We start from the raw sequence: 22,263 nt of genomic DNA on the forward strand, positions 1-22,263 counted from the left end.
ATGCTGCTTCCATTACGTGGAACACGAGTTTTTCGCCGGCGTAGCGGAAAGATATTTTATGTCGTTTCTTCTTAGCCGGACAATCGATAGGGTTCATGAATCTATCCAAACCTTTCGATGAGAAGATAAATCTCGTCGATCTTCTGGTGTTTCCTTCTTTCTCCCTCTTGCTTCCCTCCTTCTCGCGCTTTCCCTCTCTGTCCTCGACGAATGCCGATCGCTTTTTTGTCCCATGGACGTGATCTATCGGCGGATCTACGATGATACGTTCAAGTTTGCGCATGCAGACTGCACCACAGAAGCGAAGTAGGGCATCAAGATGCAGTGGCACGTGATTATACGTATTCTAGCATCTCTCTTGTGGAAATTCCGGGGTGCGCGCACTCGCGCGTTGTTTGCGGTTGAAATTTCAGTCTTTCTCTCCATTTTTCCTCCTTTCTTCTTCTCTCTCTTTCCCTCTGTTTTTCTTTTGTGAGTAGAATTTTCCCTTATGTTTGTGATATCACACATTGCGTCACAGTTTTGCAAACATTTCGTGAAAAGCTTTCCCGCGTAAAGTCAATCAATGCTAACATTTTATGCAATAACATCTTCCCCTATCGCGTCATAAAATATACAATAATAAATATTATAGAGAAAAAGAGAAGAATGAAGTCCGTGTGACAACATCTACCTGGATCATCAGCTTTGTCGCTATTGCATAACTTAGAATATTGATTTCTCTAACAGAACATCCTGCAATCGACAACGAAAAAAAAAGAGAGAGAGAGAGAGAGGGGAGGAGAGAGGGGGGAGAGGGGAGAGAGGGGGGGGAGAGAGAGAGAGACAAGAGAAAAGTTTAACATCGCGTGCAATTTCTTTCGACGACTAAAGAGAGAAACTTAAAGAAGATAGGAATAAAGTTTCCACCGTGCCAGACACAGAAAGACGTGCCTTCGACCTCGTGAATAAAACTACATGGCGAGAAAACAAAAGATTACTTTAACTTTATCGTAACGAATTTCATTATCATCTCAATCATGCGTTGCACAAAAAACGATTTGATTATTACTCGAGCGAAATACTTTGCTAAAGACTGGACGATCTTTCGTGAGGATTGTCGGATTGATGAATTATTAGAGGGAACGGTGCATTCAGTTTTAAACAACGGTAGAGAACATTTTAGATTTGCAGATTTATCTGTAGTTTATTTATTTGTAGATTATCTAATTAATTTATTTTTAAATCCGGATCCCGACTTTTTTTTATTTTCTGTATGGATGTATTACGAACATCAACTAAATATTATTAAACGGTCGATGGAAAAAAAATGGCTTCTGGTTTTCTTATTTGTACGTTACGAAAAATATGAAAAACTAAGCCATGACGTGCGTTACGTCATGAAAACGCGTCGTCATTGTCACCACTACGTCGACAGTCGTCTTCCTGGTTGGCAAAGACAATGAACTAGGTGAAGTACAATATATGCCGATGATATAACAATTCGTGAAGCACAAAGGCCGAGTGCAAATCATCTCGTTTAAAACGCTTACATTGATTTGCCGATTCTCCGTCTCGCCTACTCATCCATCGCTTTCGTTCGTGCTCGCTTTTAGACTTGGTTGATAGATGGAAGACATTTCCGTTGTAAAGTGCGTAGAAAAACAGCGAGACATACAAACGCAAGAAATCGGATATTTCTGATTTTCCCTTCCATTCGTTTATGCGCAACATGCGACAGGAATGCGAGCGTGATTATTTTGAGTTCGAGATCTCTAATTAATTCAAACGTTACGTCAATAAAATATTCTTCCCGGTTCACTTTTTTCTTAAACTTAAAAAATTTAAGAACATTTTTTCTTAAATTTCTTTAATTTGCAATTAAAAGTGTAAAAGTTTTTGCTAAAATTTGCATTTTGATTAATGTATGAAATAAAGAAATGCGGATAAAAAAAATTTGTTATTAATTGTTTTATGTCATTCTCTCATATCATACATAACTCCAAAGTTCTCCAAAGTTAACAGTGTTTTGGCAACTGCAATCTTGATTTATACTGGAACATTCGTGAATGTTAGTGACCCACTTGAGCTAATCTCAAGGAGGTCATAATTTTGATGAAGGTAAGCGGGAAGAAAGGTAAGGAGAAAGGTGAATATAGGAAAGTTAGAAATTTGATGAAGCCCCCGAGGACTTTGTCAACCGCTGAAAGTACTCGACTTAAATAAATGGCATCGCGTATCTCTTCCTTCTAAAAAACAAGGTCAGGCTCTATTCCACCTTATAATAGATGGGTAAACGGTCTTTTGAAAATATCTTTTCGTGTTTTTTCTCACAAAACAATGACGTTTCGACCTAGGATAAAGTAAGCGAGCACTTGCGGGATTTCACATCTGATTGACACGTGATTGACACCTTATTATCCGAAATATTTTACTATTAAGCGTTTTACGATACAAAGAATATCCAATTTATAATATCATGTTAAACATAAAATTTTATATTCTATATTATTATTCTATTATTGTGCATCTATATCCATATCTCATAAATATTTTCTCTCTTCTTTCTGTTTCAGGTAAGTAGACATTTCAAATGTTTGCTTCCGGTAAGATTTCGGCAGATTCAAACGCAGACTTTGTATGCGTTAGTGTGAGTATCCATGTGATTGTATAAATACAATTTACTTTAATATTATGTTACTTTAAAGTACCTAATTTATATAAAGTCCCAAAACTGTAATCGCGCGTCTTAGTTTCATGAAATTACATTCGTTCAATAACATTTTCGTAGTGATGAGAATAACAAATCATTGTGTTTGTCAAAATTCGTTGAAACTTTTAATAATTTATGTAACGAAATAAAATCCCGTGCATTTTTTCCATCAGTCAATTATGCATTCTCTTCATCTCAATACTGTGTAATGATAATTGTCATGTTTCATGAATAAATTTGAAATATTTGCTTTTAATAACGATCAAACATCGTGATTCTAGTGCATTTTTAATATTTTTATAAGAATGTAGATTGTTCTACGTGATTAAACATGACTTGATTCGGTCAACCTCAATGTCGTTTTGTTTTGGACATTATATAAAATGGAGTAAACTTGTGAGATATATTTCCTTAACTCGAGAATCGTTATCGGCTCATTGTTAACAAAGTGATGCTGATACTGTTTCATGCGCAACCTAAATCTCTCCCGATTCAACCAAGTTTGACATTAACTGTCAAGCATATGCAACCGACATACATCACGTGTCGGAACAGGGTTCACTGATGCGATTTAACCCTAAAACTATCTAACTATCTAATCCTAAAACTATCAGAGATTATCAGTTGTGATGAAATGGATTAAGTTCTTATAGAATATTAATAATTATTCAGTAGAAACACAATGATATTTATTCAAACAGATCATCATTATCATTACAGTAAGAAAAATATGATTTTCTATAAAATACAAGAAACAATATTTATAGCGAGCGATAAGTGTAATAAAGTGACATTTATTACGAGACGTCATTATATTATTTTTACATTGCATATACATATTGTGTCATGTTGTACATACATATTACGAAAACAAATTTAGAACAATACCATTTCTACTTCACTTTCTACTCGACAATCTACTTATTGCATTTTTTTGTCAGATTTTTTTTTGTATGCTCTTTGATAGAAACTATAAAATAGATAAAAATTTGTTACCATATTTCCTAAGAACAAGAAGACTATAAAGTCCGACGCCGCCTTGCATCTCGGGATGAAGTTTTGCATTACGTATAGTATGATGAGGATAAATTGCACCTGAAATATAAATAAAACGATCAGAGATGTTAATTTGAATTCTAAAATCAAATATTAATTTAAAAAATTATTATTATATGATTTTAAATACTTTACATTTTTAAGAGTTGACGAATAAATTATATGAGAGAATAATAAGCTACACATATAAGAAAAATTAAAAATATTGAAAGTGAAAAAGCAAAAATTACTTCAATACTGAGCTGCAAAAGCTCCTTTTTTGGTAAAAAGGAGCATAATACAAGGATAATGCAAAAGAAGAAAATTAGGAGACTTTGTACCATTTGTATTATAGTTAAGTAGCGTTTTATTGTTGCGAGACTTTTTTGAACTTCCGGTCCACAGGCCGCTAAGAAGTAATACGTGTACATGATCACGTGTACGATGGTGTTCAACAAACTGATAAGTACGACAGGTCCAATAGTGTAATATCTCATGAGTAGCCAGGAAAAACCCAAGGTAGATACATGATGATATAGATGCAAAGCGGACACTTGATTATTCTTTTTTCTTAAGATGAATATTACTGTTTCCATATAATCTAATATCTTCAACATCATGAAGTACCATCCACTCCTAATTAGCTACAACATAATTTAGACGATTCATTAATATGGACACATTACATCAATTATTCTACAAAACAAAGGTAAAATATACGATATGTATCACATTACGTTGGTACTTATTCGATTGCTAATGTGAAAGTGTCTTGAAGACATCTTTAATAAGAAATTCTTTGTTGTTCACGATATATATATTCTCTATATTCACTAAGAAAATTTAGTCGAAAGTTTAGTTACTTCTAATTGCATTATTTTCATGATAAAAGGAAATAATCATATCAAATGTTTTTCAGAATTTTTGGCAAATTTGCAAATGAGTACCAATGACATACATTCGATATCATACTTTATACTTAGCTTATTACCCTCATCGGAGTCTCATCGTAGGAGTAATCAAAAATAGGGCACAGAAACAACTTTTGACGTGTGAACAAACCGGCATCGAGTATGTCATAGACCAGTAACGCGTTCCCCGCAATTTGAACGATATTGTATAACTGTATTAACTTCTTCAGTGAGTACGGTTTCCTATTTTTCATAAATCTAGGCGCAACAACGAGCACGATATAAATGTATGCCAATATTATAAGTGGCACTTGATAATTAGAAGCGACTAATGGCAGATCGACTACTCGTGGATCTGAAAATAGCATATTGAAATATATATGTTTGGATATACATCAAGTGAGAGACAGTAGAAAGATCTTATCTTAACAGAATGCTGAGAGAAAAAAAGCAAGGAAATAAGGCCTTCCTTATGCCCTTCCACGCATTGCGTCCTGATTAGTATTTAAATGTACTTTTAACATGTGTAGAATAAATTAGTACATTACAATATAATATTCCGTCGTTTCAAATGCGCTACACATGTTTCGCAAGATTTACATATTATGTAGAATATTAACATCTTAATTTCTTATCTTACGGGATCCGAGAATTTTGAAAATTTTGAAATTTTAATTTAAAAGTAAATGCCTATGCTCTGATTATTTATTTTGATAAGACAAGTTTTCATAATGACATCGTGACAGAATGGCAAAATCTCTCGTTCTATAATCGTTCGAATATTGTAAAAATAGAATTGGTGATGGAAATTGCCATTAAATTCTGAATTATAGCGTTATGAGTGTTATTTTGAGCGTTAAATTATACATCCCTCACTTACATTATAAGATAAATAATATTTACCGAGCTTTTCTGTCCATTCAGTTTGAAAGTCTTGTAATACACCCATGATGAATAAATACACTTAATTGACGATCTTGCGTGACACTGTTGTTCTTACTATGAATAAAACGGAATAGCAATGTTCGTCTCCAACTAATAACATCTGACTTTTTTCATGAAGTAATTCACATAACTGGTGCCATTATGACGATAGTAACCGATTATGCACAGTAATCTAGGTTCATCGCATTTATACTACGCGCTGCCGTGCACTTTACACTTGGGAGTACGCATATTCATTTAAATAAAATTAGAATAATTTTCTTTTTCAGTGATATGCAATCAATATTCAATATGTACATGAAACATCTATAGCATTGAATCACAATGTCATACTTTTACGATTAATATATCTGAAACACATAAAACTTTATAAAGATCTTTAATAAGTATAGCGAATAATTTTTTATTATTGAAAACATAAATCGCAAGACAAAATTTTCGCATGTAAGCGATTAATTGAAATATATTTAATATATGGAAATTAATGGTCAGTGGTTTGGTCTGAAATAGGAATTTATAGCGCGCACTTTCGAGTTTTATTTACAACGTAAAGAGAAAATCATACTTAAGGGAAAGCATTCTCTTTTTCTTATTACAACTCATTTTTAATTTAATAAATATTTATGATTATTAACTATTAAACATAAATTTGCCTCTTATACATTAGTAATCGATATCTCTATACATCTACATATCGACATTTTCCATCAATGACCCAAGGGTCACTAGAAAGGAAATGATACGGTTTTGTTCATTTTTTGATCATCACTAGACTGCATTAATACTCATCGGTCATTTCCGCCAATAGTAATATCATGTTTTTGACAGACTCATCGAGTCATAATTAACGTAATATACTAATTACATTATCACTATATAATTTAACCATCGATAGTAATCATTTTATATAACTATTCGGGATACTTTCTTCGAATTAGTTGAATCTGTAGAAATAAAACGTTGTATCCGATTTTACGAATTTTTATCATCATCAATATGTATTTACAGTGGGCATTTTACATACATGGAACTATACATAGGTGTGTGTGCGTGCGTGCGTGCGTGTTTGTATGCGTGTATAGTGCTCAATGGCATTTACATGAATTTTTCTTCTTTCATTCCATTTCTCCGTAATTTACGATTTGGAACATTATTAATTTTGGTAAATCTACCGATTAGCGAACCCACCTCCTATCACCTTGTCCTTGACATATATTATAGAGATCACCCTTCTAAGTAACATTGTGCAAGTTTTAACCGTCGGTCGTTGTTTACTAAAAAGTTATTAACAAAAGAAGTTTAATGATTTTGCACGAATTTCAGCTGTCTACACGAACCAAGAACATAATATTGACATATATTACAAAGGTCACCTTCCCGAATAACCCGCACTAGGTTTTAGTCGTCGATCGTTGTTTATGAATAAGTTATTAACAAAAGAAATTTTGCAACTATAGTAGTTATTTTGAATATTGAAAGATATAAAAGACGAATATGTATATGAACGAAAGAAGGAAAGTCATTTAAAGCAGTGAATCGTTAATATATAGAATAGTTTCTTTTAATATAAGTACAAAGTATTCTTCACTTTAACCAAAAGCATAAACAGTTAAATAGAAAGTATTCTCTGCTTTAACCTAACCTAAACTAACCTAACCTAACCTGGTTAGGTTATATTTTCCGAAACTGGAGCCCCGGACACATACGCTCGGTTTCAGCTCGCTTCGCGGGAGGGCGGGGGGCGGGGGGCGGGGGGCGAAGCCCCTGCTGCGGGCTGAAACCGAGCGTATGTGTCCGGGGCTCCAGTTTCGGAAAATATAACCTTTTGCTTGTTGTGGACGGCTGAAAATTCGTGCAAAATCATTAAACTTCTTTTGTTAATAACTTTTTAGTAAACAACGACCAACGGCTAAAACCTTTTGAAGGTCACTCAGGAGGGTGACCTCTATAATATATGTCAAGGACAAAGTGATAGGAGGTGGGTTCGCTAATCGGTAGATTTACCTTAAGTTTTATTATCTTATATATGCAATTAGGAGATTATTACTGGAATTATATTAGTTATTATTATATACATAAGTATTATTAACACACGTAAATTAGATTGGCCTATTCATAATTGTGATTGTGATAGTCATATTTCAAAAGTGTGTGTATGTACACAAATCCGACATTACGAAAGCATGTAATCAGTCCAATATGAAATAGTCGATCTTTCAACATTGAACATATTAAACCGTATCAAAATAATATGTACAAGAATATATAATTAATTTAAAATCATAGAAGCTATTTACACTCACAATTAATGCCGAGTTATTACATTAAGGCCCGCTACACACTAGCGGTCCGCTCACGGTCCGATCAAATTTTTCTATTGTTATAATGGAGCGGAACGAGACTTGAGCGTTACCCGTAATGTGAATACGTCCATTATAACCAATGGAAGAATATTTGATCGGACCGTGAGCGGACCGCTAGTGTGTATCGGGCCTAAATCGATCTAGCCGCAACTATTTCTCATTCCGACATTTCTTTTTCTTTCATTTACTTTCTTGCGAAGTTTGATTGATAGATTGACAAAATGATTGCATAGATTGTATATAGATAGATGAGCAAATGTGTAGCTGGTCAGGAGAGAAACACAGGTTTCCTCGGAGCAGGCAACAAGTTCGTCTTCAATAACTTATTATATAATTCAAGAACAATGTCTTTATTATTATAAACAGTTAATAACTCGCACCAGTTTTAGATCGATTATCGCCGCTATATCTCTACTTGTAGATCGTTCGAAGGCTGAGGTACGACTGACTGTACACGCTCTTATTTTCACATTCGCTCGCCCTGTCGAATTCTCTCGAACTTTTTCTACATAGGTTGGTCCGCTAGACTCGCCGATACGCGAACAAATATCTCAGGGCCGTATGTCGCTATTCTTGCACGTTTTCCCTTACAAATGTAAGCAAATCGATATATAAGTAATATAAAATTTTTCTTGTATGTCTGAGAGACGAGATTTTCCTGTTTTATGTTTCCTGTTATTTGAACCTGATATTTCTGGTGTCTAATATGAAAACATGTTGATCCATATCTCTTTCCGAGTTCTCAATTTCCATACTAATATTAATCATAACAATTAATATTCAGCTACAGATTCACCGCACGTGTCATCATCTATTTTCCACTAGTGTAGTGATACAAGATCGTTTCTCAAGAATCATTGTGCGCAGATATATTCGCATTAATGGAATTATTGATAATTAACATTCTCTCATTTTAATTTTGATAAAATAATGTAAGATTAATAATTTGCAATGTGCAGGTCTGCAAAGTCAAGGGAGCGCAATTCATAATCTAACCTTTACGTACTTAACTGTCGTCAATAGTTACATCAATGCGTTTCATTAACATTTCTGCTTTGATGAAGTATTTGACGTAAGATACAATTGTCACAAATTATAATTGCAAAAGATCCATTATCATGATGATTTCAGAGTATCGTTTTGATTTTGTCATTTTTAATAGTCATAGACGTAATCTGTTAACAGAATGCGCGTTAAAAAGAATATACGTTAAAAAAATACAAGTAGTTGTACAACGCGTAATGTTAGTAGATCTCCCAAACATACGGAACATACGGAAGTATCCCCTTCCAATTTTGATGAGTTTTTAATATGTATTGTTTTCCAGCTCAAAAGAAGGAACACGTATTTTTTATACGTACCCATACGCACTTTTAGGAGGTTAAATAACTCTTTGAAAAAAATCGGTTTTTATCTTTTGAGGCGAATATCTTCGAAACTATTAAAGATAGGAAAAAGATTTTTTAACCAAAATGAATGGCTTTGAGAGTACTTTAAAAGAGAGTCAGAAAACAAATTAATTGTTTTATTTTTCAAACTACCCTCACCACTCATCACTTTTTTCAAAATTTCGAAATTGTTTATTACCAATAGAAAGCTTATTTTTTAACGAATTCAACCATATCTAATAAAGTTGCGTTCCGAAGAATCATTTTCCAGAATTAAATACAAACGCCTCCATATACGAACGTTATTTGTGCCTGTCCATGCGATTCTTCATGCAACACATTCTGTTCGTAATATCTTCTAGTAATAAAAAAGATAACTATATCATAACTGGTAGAAAACGTAAAAAAACATCCTGTCGAACATAAAATCGTACCAAAAACATCATAAATATAAAAGATGTTTTGCGTGTCAATGACAATTAATAAAATACTTAATAACATATCTTTACTGGATGAGGTACATAACTGATGCAAGATACGTCCACATCGCTGCACAGTTTAAAATTTACAAATGATCTAATGATACATGCATTCCGTGTATCATTAGATGCATAAGTGTATCTTATTGTTTATTCTATCTGTTATTCATCTATATTTAGACGCTTATGTATAATAATACATAATTATGCATAATTAGACTCTCGCCGCGCATAATATTCTATTGCGAACAATATTTTATTATGCGCGATGAGACTGGTTTAATTTCAGACGCTTACTATATGAATAACAGCAGATGCATACACTTATCTATAGAATGCATGTATCATGTGATCATTTGTAAGTTTATAACTGTGCAGCGATATGGATGTACCTTGCATCAGTTCTGGTGTACCTCAACATCTAGCATTCAGTTTTTATTATTATTTATACTACTATTAAATAATATTATTACTATTATTTGTTTTATTTTACTTTTCTTGTGTTCATGGACGGGCACAAATATACGGAGGCTTTGTAATTAATTCTCAAAAATGATTCTTCAGAACAACTTCAGTGCAACTTTATTATTATATAATAGAATGGAAATAAATCGTCAACCGTACTGGCCGTACTGGCAATATTAAATTTTAATTAAATAATAGCCTACAACGTTTCGACCATTGGTTCTGGTCCTTCTCAGGTGGAAAAAATCACAATCTTATACATAAAGATGACAATAGTGGCAACATAGTCATTATCTAAAATGTAATAACCACAACAGTGAGTAGATAGAATTAACAACGCTATGAACAATCCGACCAACCAGTAAACTTACATGCAAAGATATGTCACAAAAATTACGACGCAAATCTCACAAACTGGTGAGCAGAATATGTTTACCACTTACAGAAGCAAAACAAGGCAATGAGACACTAAGCGATTCTGACTATGTTATCGTAAATAACCGGCAAGTTGTTTGTGTCAATTTGAAGATTAATATTGCCAGTACGGTTGACGATTTATTTCCATTCTATTGTATTTGATACACTGGTGAAGAAAAGAAGTTACATCTGGATTGTTTATTATTATATAGTTGAATTCGTAAAAAAATAAGCTATCTATTGGTGATAAAAAATTTCGAAATTTTGAAAAAAGTGATGAGTGATGGAAATATTTTGAAAAATAAAAAAATAAAATTTTTTTCTCATTCTTTTTTAAAGTACTCTTAAAGCCATTCATTTTGGTTAAAAATTTTTTTTATCTTTAATAGTTTCGATTTGCCTCGAAAGATAAAAATGGATTTTTTTCAAAGGGCTGTTTAACCTCCTAAAAGTGCATATGGGCACGTATAAAAAAATACATGTCCCTTCTTTTGGAAAACAACATATTAAAAGCTCATCAAAATCAGAGAGGGACACTTCCATACGTTTCTTTCCATGTATTGTCACTACATCACATATTTAACTAGCAGAGTTCTTAGCATCTTAACGTATTGATATTTTGATATATTTTCGTTAACCATTATTACTTTAATCTCATTAATTACAATATTATCAATCATTGGGTGAATTTACACTTTGCCTTTATCCCCGGCTTTCTTCGCACGATACAAAAAAATAATATTCGTGGAATCTTCGTCAATTTACTTTTAACAAGTTTTATTTAATTTAGTTTTAATTTGGTTATAACAATTCGACGCCCCGCGATTCGCGTACGGTGATCGCATGTATGTGTGTGTGAATGCAGCAACGTTTGGAAGTGAATATGTTGTACGGTAATGCACGTGACGATAATACGGGAATCGCGCATTGTGAACTCGAATGGCCATTATGTTACTTTGTTACTACATCACTACAGGGTGCCCGTCCACTCTCTCTTTCTCTCCCTCTCTTTCTCTTTCTCTTTTCCGGCGACAGTAATAGTTCATTTGGGTCAACGTGCGTGTAATCGTACATATGCGCACGCACAAACTCCGAAGTCCTCAACGTCATCCTTTGTGCAACGTTTAATTGACAACTAAATGCGCGAGGCAATCTCGTGAGTCCCAGCAGATTCGCTAATGCTGAGTTCACAATGCATCCCTTAGCTGGATTTGTCGCAGATCGTTTTAATGTGCGAGTGGCACGTGGCCTCGTAGAGCCTTAGTCGTGAGGAATCATGCTAATTATGCTAACAATAAGTAGTACGTAGGGAAAGGGAAAGAGATATGGCGCTTTCTCTTTCTCTCTTTTCCCTTCTCTCTCTCTCTCTCTCTCTCTCGCTCTCGCTCTTTCTCTCACCTTCTCTCCTCGTCTTTTTCCAGCATAACAACGACAACGACGACCACGTTATATGCGGGCTTTGTAATAATCCTCTCGGTGGAGAATCTCGGAGTTTATACTCGGTCCGCGTATGCGCTTCGTCGATGCCCTCCACCAGCCGCCTGCTTTTCGCTATTTTATGCGCATATAAGTGGGAGATAACAAACGTTGGGTCGGATTCACCGTTATTTTGTTACTGCGATTTCGCTCTACCTACCACCACTTGTCATTCATGTCGGTCACCTTTGCGTTGTTTCACTGGCGTTTTTTCATTTTCCATATGATTACATATGTTACAATGTTATTAGCGTATAGATTTTTCGATTTTGTTACATATAATTTCATTCGTCGACATTAAATTAAAGTACTTTGGGTGTTTTCATGCATTTGCTCTCTGTATGTGTGTAAGGGAGGTGTGTGTGTGTATTCTTGTACTTTTACCCTTGTAAGATCTTTCGCGAAAATTAGATTTTATAAGTTGTCCTTTCTCCTGCGTTCCCTTCCGATGGTAACATCGTCATGATAGGAAAAACCGTTGGATCCTTTCTTATATCAAAGGCTTACCGAAATGCTTCTGAGATAATATCTCAAGAGATCTTTCGACCCTTCTTTCATTGTCCTCTTTATTATAAATAAGGAGCATCGCTAAAGTAGACGATCAACGAGGCGTAAGTGCCTTTCTTTTTGTTACGAGGGGACAATCGCAGTTAAAATATAGGACTCTGCGTGAGGTGTTCTTTACCAATATTTCTCGAGATATGAAAAGAATATCTCTAATGCTATTAACAAATTAAAATTTCTCGATCGTAAAAGAAAATGCAAATAGATCCATGAAACTGAATCTTCCTTTGAAGATCTCTTTGTGGAAAAAAATATAAATATGACAAATTCTGATGTTGTCAGAAGAACACGTTTAACATAACTGATTGTGCTTCTCTAATAATAATCAATACGAGATCAGAAGTCCGGAGCACCTCCGAAACGAGAGAGTAGACTCTCTCATTTCTCATTGTATATCCTTTGAAAGCGTCTTGCGCTCTCTCTAAGAGCGCGACAATTTATTTCATTACCTCGTGTGTTAGCCATCTACGAAAACCTCTCTAGCCACGGCGACAACACTGTTCTCCAACGTAATTTACACCGTGGCGGGGGTCGATCGGGCGTCGTCGTCTTGTATCGGCGAAGGGTAGGTTGCGAGAGCTGACGCCGACAACCCCGTTTGCGTCCTCGAGATTGGACGAGTCGGATTTCCTCCGGTCGGTTTTCGCCCCTGTACATCGATGCGCTGCTTTTTTAAGGCGGCTCGATCTTTCTTCTTTTTTCCTCTTTTTGTCCCTCTTTTGCGAATCGCCAGGTAGAAAAAGGGGTCATCCGGTAGATTAAGCTTACCCGCCTCAACGCGAACATCCATATTCTTTACCGGCCTGACGTCGTTTGCACCGTGTGTATACGGAGTGTCGGGCATAACTTTTACCGAGCGAAGCGATGTTTGAGGACCAAGAGAAAAACCTCCATCAGAGTTCAATTAAATACTATATTGTTTTTCCGCAAATGCAATATTTCGTTGTCAACTGTCATGTCGATCGATTTTCGAAATGAAATTCCGTTGGTGCACGTGACAATCAAGAGGCGAGTCAATCTCTCTCGGTCTCTTATCTCTAGCCGAATGAAATCAAATTGGTCGTTCGCTGAAAATTTTTTCGCATATCCCGCGTGTTTCGTGTGATTGCAGCAATATTTTCACGATTAATGTCATCGAAGGTGTTAAACACGGCTTTATTTTCGGGACGGACGTAAACGGGCGCGCAATTTTGTCGATGCATCGTCGCCGCAATGAAGTTTCCCCTCGCAATACAATTACCGGCGCGACATTAACGGCGGCCTTCCCAACGCGAAAGCGAGTCGACGTAGCGTGTGCGTGACAGAACGGTAGAAACACGGAAGAAAAGGCGGAATTCCGTCACGGGCCGGAATCCGGCGATAATTTGTCGCGGGATTACCGCGCCGTCCAACGGCGCGTAAAATAATAGTACGCATTTAATATGAAATAAATCCGAGCACATCTCACTCGCTCTTTTTTCGCTCAGCGAGGCATCGAGAAGTGAAGATAATGCTGGCACAATTCGCGTAATAACACTTTTAATATGTTTTTTGTTCAGCTCGAACACTGGACTGTGTGCAAAAGAATTGTAATCCACTATCGTAGCCGGAAATGTCGGCGGCGCGATGAAGCTATTATTCGTACATTTTTCGGGTGCGGAATTTTGAAAATAACAAAGACTGCAAATTTACATTGTCTACACGACGTAGCGTTGATTTCGCATTAACGTTGATTGCATAGCGAAACGTCCAGTTAGATAAATTTGATCAGTAAAATTACGTAACGGAAACGAGAGAAGAATTCTCTCGCAGCGCATTACATTTATCGAAAGATACATCATACAGGTGTCAAGATGTAGCTTTCACTGTCGCGCCATGATCAACCGATTGATCTGCAACCCCTTGATAAGCAATTAATAAAACACGCTCAATCTCGAGAGGGTAGGTTCTCCCGAGATTAAGATCTAAATTATAAGGCAGGGTCGAGGCGAGCAAGTAAAGCCATCAAAAGTGGGAAAAGGGTCCGGTAGGCTCGGCCTTCAGTGAGAGGAGGAGCGAAACTACAACCGAGAGGGTGAGCTGGAAGAACGGCCGAACAGTGGCCTCGAACCTCTCGCGCAAGAAGGACGAGGAGGGTCGTGGCGTTTGCGCCGGCGGTCGTTGAGGAAAGGGTGCGTTGAGGGGGTGGGTGGTTGGCCCGGATGGTAGGGATGGAAATGTGTAGGTGGTGGTGTACCAGTACCGGGTGGGGGTGGACAGGGAAAGGCATGGAATTGGCGGAGGCAGTCAGTGGCTCGCCGCGCGCCTCAACGACGCATAGACGTCGGTGTCGACTTTTTCTACTTGCCGAGCGTGTCGTCCGACCAACGCGACGGCTCTTCCACTTTTCCTGCCGCCGGTGATCGTCCGTGTTTGCCACGGCGCGAAGGAAGCCGTTCGCCGACGAGAACACGGCAATCCACGGCATCGGCGACCCGTCGCTTTTGCACCTGCCACTCGCGCGTTTCGTCGTTGGTGTCTCCTTTTTTGCGTGTGCACATTTTTCTTCGAGTCGCGTCATGTCGACGAAGAATTCCCGTGCGACGACGAGACGTGAACGCTAATCCGACGGGACGGGCTTCAGGGTGGATGGCGCGTATGTGTCTCGAACGAGCGCAGAATCCCTAGCGAGGACCCCTCGGCCTTGATGGAACGTCTCGTTCGATCTTTCAGTTTTGTCGCGATCGAACGGCGATCTTTGCTCGTTGAGTGTGTTGAAAGGCGCTCTGACGTTGCGCTTCGTGATCAGTGAAAAAGATTGGAGATTAATATGTATCATCGTGTGTGAATTGTTTGTGCTGATGCGTGCCGAGCGGACATGTAACTCGAATTTCTTGAGGGAAATAGCGTCGCTCTCATCGGGGAAACTCATTCCCTGTGTGCAAAAATCGATACGGAAAATTAAAGAGAAGTAGTTCTCGATAGCCTCGTGGATTCCAGCAAAGCGGTTCGTCGCATCTCGAGGCTCGATCCAATCTCGAGACGACAAATTAACGCAGTGATGTTAGTGTGAGGAAAAGGGAGTGCTAGAGAGGAATTTTTCTTAGTCGCGCGGCACCTGGATAGCGAGCGAAAGGGCACCGATTTCTCGTTGATAATTGGTGCACTTGGCTCGCGTGTAACGAGAGTATCAAAAGAAAGGTAACGTAAATGAAAGCGAGGCGTGCTAGAGGAGAATTTTTCCCTCGTTGCGACGATTTACCACGAGCGGGTTTTGCATACGTAAAACGATCGGTCATTGAAGCTGCTGGCAATTGCTCCGACGTGAGAAGTAAGGCATCGTTGGGCTTTAATTGAAATGCGAAACATCGTGAATGAGTCAATACGCGTTGAATGCTAGGGGCAGGGATATAAACGAACGCTGTTGTTTTCATACGCGTCAAGGGAATTGTATTATTTAAACGTTGTACATTTTGATAAAGAAAAATAGAAAAAGTGTGCTCCTCATAAAATGGAACATAAAATGACGTGAATTAAAATGACCATTTCTACTTAACGTTCCCACAGCAATTAATTTATTTCTAATTGTGCATAATCAAAATCTGGAATTCAATTCAAACCATGCTTTATACATAAAGTTAATAGTTTAATGCGCTGACGTAACGACACCGCAAATGTTCCCCAAATACGCTAAATCACGGGAGCGCATTTACTCGGAAATTGATGGCATGGTACTCGTTACGATTACGTTCTACATATGACTCTTCTTCCGTTTTTAATTGTACCATATAAATCTGTCTTTGCAAACCTCTGTTCTTGCTCGTGACTCACATTTTTAGCGCGTCCACGGGTAAAGGGTAACTCGGCGCTTTACGTAGCGGAAAGACGATTAAAGCACATTCGCGATTCTCCCGGATTCACGTTAAATTCAATCGCCTTATCTTAATCGTTTAATAATCAGACTACGAGTGAAACACTCATATCCAACGACCGATAACGCGCTCGTGCAGTAATTACGCGATTCCGGACGCGCCAGAACATTCAACACATCACGCGATCGCGGATGTTTGTCCTCGTGAATTATTGTTCCCATGACGCTACTTGCACGCCGACGATTTAGATACGATGCCATGCATATCGAGAAAAAGAGAAAGAAGAAGAGGAAGAAGAAACTGTTACTTCCGGATGTAAACTGTTGCAGCACGAACGTAATGGGATTGCGACTGCGCGCGCGCTTATATCCTTTCCTCCGTGTACCGTGTCGAAAGTTAAGCGAATTCTCGCAACAATGTACGAGAAAATAGACGAAGCACGAGTAAGAAACCGTCGCCCTTTGTTTTCGTGACTTGTACGAGTGCAGCGCCTTTGTTTCGCGCCAACGAAAAGAAAAATCATGGCCGAAAGCTCGAACTATCTTCATGGGACGCATGGGAAAATGGACGCGCGCGTAAATGTACCTCTTGTAAACCTAAATTTATTGCAATTACGAGATGAACTGAGGAAAGTGTCTAATCCAGTTTGCGCTAGGAGAAGGATTTGCAATTTTTTTGCACATATTTACGAATAATTATAAATAAATGCGAAATTGCGTTGTTATCTCATAAACTATGATGCTACTAGAAACTGTCATATTTTTTTTGCACAATGCATTATGCTATCTCAGACAAGTATTACTGGACGTAAAAACTCAGAAAATTTGTTTTTGCATTTGGTAGGCAACTTTTGATGTGTAATGTCCGAGCTAATAGTGTTCTTAATGAGCAAATGAGGTAAACGGAGCTCCTGCGGTATGTCCGATAAAGCTGAAATAGCGCGGTTATAAACGTGCAATGATGCTGCCCTTTATCAGTCGCAATAAATCGGATTGCCTGAGGAAAATCGTCGACATTTATGAAAAAAGCTATCGCGGTTTCTCAAGCAGGAAAAGAACGAAAAAAACGAGAGGCCAGGAAGCTAGGAATAAAAAAAGGAAAAGGAGGAAAATTTCTCTTAGTAGCTGTCATTTTCTCTGGCGAATATTATATCCGGCAGTCTCGTCACGCGTGCGATCGAACGGACGTGTTCGATGGACACGATTGGTCGATGTAACGACTTTTATGGCCGACTCTCGGAAGAACGATCAGCCAAATAAATTGCTGGCGTACGCGATAAAAAAACGTCTGGATCCAGCGGCGGGGAGACGAGAACAAAAATAAAAGACCGCTAGAGTATCGGGTGGGCGAATTCGCCGGGACAGGGGGGGAGGAGACAGCACACAGAGAGATATCGCAGTCGGGGCGAGTTTGGTAAAGTTGACGGGCGATATTACGGGGCGGGCGTGAAAAACGAGCGGGGCATAAAAAAATATCACCTCGGATCCCTTTTGTCCGCCCCTGCGATCGAGGTCGCCGGGTCAGCCACTTGATAAAAGCGCGAGAAAAGAAAACGCGGCGGCGGCGTCCCTTATGCTCGCCGTTCCAAATGCGGGACAGACTGACAGACCGACGTTGGTAACTCGGCGTACCGTATCGAACTATGGCAAAGCCGTGATAATGATAACGATAATGCGATTCAAGTGACTAACGAAAATGAAATTACGTGGGATCGCGTCGTTAATGCGCTTGGGGCAGATTCGTCACTTGCTGATATTGCATTCATGATATATCATATTATATCAGAGCGCGCGTTATTCCTTTATGTGCCGTTCGCCAAGCGCTCGACGGAAGACTACTCGGCGCCGTAAATACGCACATACGTACAATTAAACTAATTGCACAGCGCTAACGCACAGAACCTTGCTTCATTATAGCGTTGGATAATTCTGGCCGACCACACATCCGCACTTAATCGAATATTGCCTTTATAACGTTGCGTTGCTCTAATTCAGCGCGTTTCACGAATTATCAGTTTATACTCCGACACGTATGTGCCCGTACACGAACACTATTTTACATTTACGTATATCGTATGCGAAAAATAGTCGATGCAGTGTCGTGCGACCGACACTTCATCTGCATTCCGAGAAAAAAAATGTTTCGACGAAGTATCGTTGCAATATTTATCTCGCTTTTCGATGGTACTACAGGTGCTACCGAATATAAACAAATTTTCATGCAAAAATTTTTAACAATTGCGTTCGCAGCAATCTCGACGCGGGAAAAGTATTAATTGAATGAATAGAATTTTGTTTCTCTATTTGTTATTTCTCTATTTGTCTCGATTCTGTTGGAAGGAACGTGGACGCACTATCCGCGCAATGATGTTCAGTTGATATCAACTGGAGAAGTGATTATTCGCGTCGTCGTGGTCGCAGTCTCGGAACATCGATATAGATGAGTAAGAGACCAGAGAACGGAGAAAGGAGGAGAGATGCTAACGAGAATATTCATTCAATTCCATCTTATCATCGAGCTGGATTAGAGGTATTAGCGGAAAATGTCGCCGGTCTCTAACAAGCCGCGATTAGAGCTTCCTCCGCATTCTGCTCGCCATGATGCCATCCTTCGAATTGGGCCTCGTTATCCACGCTTCAATATCTTGCGGTTGGCTAATACAAATACATACGTACATGCGGCGGCGCAGCCTGGGGAACTAATTCCGTGTTCGTTGGTTCGCCACAAACGCGCAATCCGGAGGAGCCGATATTCGGAGGATATGCAAATCACTGATCGACCGTCAATTTTCGCACGAAAATCGGCAAACAGTTTGCCGAGTCCGCCGAGGTGCTTTGTGCCTCGCTGAATATCCTCGTCGACGTAGTTTGCACAAAACAGCCGAGAAAGATATATATATATATATATACAGGGTGAGACATTTTAATGTACCACCCCTAAAAACTTATTTGTTTTTAATTTGAGAACAAAATGTTTCAGACAACAGTTGTATGGCTTCGAGGGGGCAAGATGATGATATTATCAATTTAATTGTAAATGACGCCACTTTAGCGATTTCATCATGGCGGCCATTTTTTTAAATGGAAGGCGATTTTACTCTCGAAGTAAAAGTTGTAGCCGACAATGAGACGAATACAACGGTTTTTTGTTTTTTGCAATTGGACCATTTTTCAGTGAGTTACAGCGTTTCAAAATTTATAACGTCTCTCCATGGTCCGTGATAATGAGAAATAGGGAGTCCATTTTACAAAAAAAAGTTAACCTTCACATAACCTTGACAGGTGCACCCGTTCTATCTACTATCCTACTTTTAGCGCTACCCAGGAACAACGGCGTGGACGTAGTTAGGTTTCTGTTCTCTTCGGGGTGCTTGATTAACGCGAGTCCCCTAGCCTCTCGCGATTCGGGGTGCTTGATTAACGCGAGTTCCCTAGCCTCTCGCGATTCGGGGTGCTTGATTAACGCGACTCCCCTAGCCTCTCGCGATTCAGGGTGCTTGATTAACGCGAGTCCCCTAGCCTCTCGCGATTCGGGGTGCTTGATTAACGTGAGTCCCCTTGTCTCTCACGCCCACGTAAAGTCTTATTGCAAGTGTTCAAATACACCTCCATTTTCATCGATACATTGTATCACGCGTAATCGAAAATTGTTTTCGACTCTTTGCAGTGTACCGTCAGTGATACCTTGGAAAGCGCGTTTAATTCGCAGTTTCATGTCTGCCATAGTTGTTGGTTGTGTCGCAAACACCTTTTCCTTGACATAACCCCACAGGAAAAAGTCCATAGGCGTGAGAGCAGGAGATCTTGCTGGCCACTCATGGGTTCGACTACCCATTCCAATCCACTTTCTATGGAATTTTTCGTTGAGGTATGTGGTGATCAAGCGACTCCTATGGGCAGCAGCACCCTCTTGCTGCCACCACATCCTACGACGAGTGTAGAGATCTACATTTTCGAGGAGATTTGGCAACTCATTTTGCATAAATCGCAAGTAGGTTTCCCTATTTAAATGGCCTTCGAAAAAGTGAGGTCCAATTACATGGGTCCCGATAATGCCACCCCAAACATTAATCGACCATTGGTGCTGGTATTCCACGCTCCGCTGCCATTGTGGATTGTTATTAGACCAATAATGGCAACTGTGTTGGTTCAGTCCTCCTCGGTTGGTAAATGTTGCTTCATCTGTAAACAGGACGTGCATGAAGAAATATGGGTCTCTCCGATATTGATTTCTAGCCCAGTTGCAAAATTGAAGCCTACGGTTAAAGTCTCCAGCTTGGAGCTGCTGTGTCAAAACAATGTGGTAGGGGTGGAATTTTACAAATCTCAATACTCGACTTACTGTCTTTTGTGGGATACCATGTTCGTTTTCAATATTCCTTGTCGAGATGTTGGGGTTTAGTTCAACTGCTGCCAGCGTCACCAGAATGTTATTTTCTTTTGGGCCAGTCTTTCTCCTGTTACGTTTTAAATGACCCTGTTGAGCACGGCGAAGCAATAATTTCATAGTCTTGCGCGTCGGGTGTCGTCTGTCGGTAAACCTAGCGGCATACACCCTTTGCGCTGCTTTCAAGTTGTCATTGCACAATCCGACTATTTTTATCATATCGACTATTTCCGCTGGGCTATAATCCCCCATAATTAATAATAGAATGAATAACCGACAATTTCATTGGGAGTGTAATCAGCCATCTCAAAACCTGTCTCACCAAGAAGTGATGAGAAGCCGAATGCGGGCCACTAAAGTACGCAAGGCACGGACCATGGAGAGACGCTATAAACTTTGAAACGCTGTAACTCACTGAAAAATGGCCCAATTGCAAAAAACAAAAAACCGTTGTATTCGTCTAATTGTCAGCTACAACTTTTACTTCGAGAGAAAAATCGCCTTCCATGTATAAAAATGGCCGCTATGATATCTCTAAAGTGGCGCCATCTACAATTAAATTGATAATATCATCATCTTACCCCCTCGAAACCATACAACTTTTGTCTGAAACATTTTGTTTTCAAATTAAAAACAAATAAGTTTTTAGGGGTGGTACATTAAAATGACTCACGCTGTATATATATCTTCCTCCTTTCTCCTTTTTTGTCTCCTTCTCTTTCTCAGCGTAAAAGCATCATTAAGTGGTTGAATACAGTCGTGAAACGCAATGAATTTCCAAAAAGACTATGCCTCATTATTTGCCAAGCGAAGCTTCTCTCTCCCTCTTTCTACTGCAGCTCCGCTTCGCATTTCCTTCCGAACGGCGAGTACGTATGTAAATTAAATTAAAAGATCTATATGTATGTCTCTCACGATCGCTGCACGTGTGAAGGCAACTCTCTCGGAAATGTATGTACATAATATATTAGAATTTCCTCGATCTTCTCGTCTTGTCTCACTGTCCTGTTCCCGTTGGACGAGATCAATTTGGAGTTGAGTGGTGAAAAAAGTTTCTGATTATTCGCTTGCTTTTTCGTATCGCGACGCCGCATCGCGTATAATGCAATAATCTCTATCAATGCAGAATGAGACCTGTGTTGGAGTCGGGAGTATGCCGGAGATTGAACCGCGGCTGAATGAGATCCATGTTCGTGAGACGAGTTTACTCAACAAACAACCAATCAGAATGCTACCCTCCCACGACTGGTTTAAAAAGTTAATCCGTCAAAAGCAATTCCGTTTCTCTGTTCCCGTCAGAGCACATCCCCCT

The 22,263-nt window shown here is 38.7% G+C and overlaps 3 protein-coding genes across 21 annotated transcripts in view; 1 reads left to right on the plus strand and 2 right to left on the minus strand.

Moving 5' to 3' along the window:
- Positions 1–22,263, plus strand: part of LOC105282675 (disks large 1 tumor suppressor protein) — a 452,432-nt gene that overhangs the window by 114,229 nt on the left and 315,940 nt on the right. For 4 of the 19 annotated variants that reach the window (XM_011344862.3, XM_011344854.3, XM_011344859.3 and 1 more), the window contains exon 1: positions 14,992–15,894. The exons of 5 other annotated variants lie outside the window; for them this stretch is intronic. The gene's annotated coding sequence lies outside the window, so the exon portion shown is untranslated. Of the gene's footprint in view, positions 1–14,987; positions 15,895–22,263 lie in introns of those variants that run through there. 10 more of the 19 variants (XM_011344852.3, XM_011344851.3, XM_011344856.3 and 7 more) reach the window with 6 other exon arrangements.
- LOC105282672 (elongation of very long chain fatty acids protein AAEL008004) lies at positions 3,466–6,151 on the minus strand. The gene is made up of 4 exons (XM_011344842.3): positions 5,542–6,151; positions 4,719–4,993; positions 4,069–4,371; positions 3,466–3,787 (listed from the first exon to the last, which is right to left on the minus strand). The coding sequence occupies exons 1-4, from the start codon at positions 5,585–5,587 to the stop codon at positions 3,614–3,616; spliced, it is 798 nt and encodes a 265-aa protein (XP_011343144.1). The 5' UTR covers positions 5,588–6,151; the 3' UTR covers positions 3,466–3,613.
- LOC113561827 lies at positions 20,057–21,370 on the minus strand. Its single transcript, XM_026969159.1, has one exon. It carries the CDS (start codon positions 21,201–21,203, stop codon positions 20,148–20,150), a length of 1,056 nt encoding a protein of 351 aa, XP_026824960.1. The 5' UTR covers positions 21,204–21,370; the 3' UTR covers positions 20,057–20,147.

The sequence above is a fragment of the Ooceraea biroi genome, chromosome 4 (genome assembly GCF_003672135.1).
Source record: "Ooceraea biroi isolate clonal line C1 chromosome 4, Obir_v5.4, whole genome shotgun sequence".
Taxonomy (NCBI): Eukaryota; Metazoa; Arthropoda; class Insecta; order Hymenoptera; family Formicidae; genus Ooceraea; species Ooceraea biroi.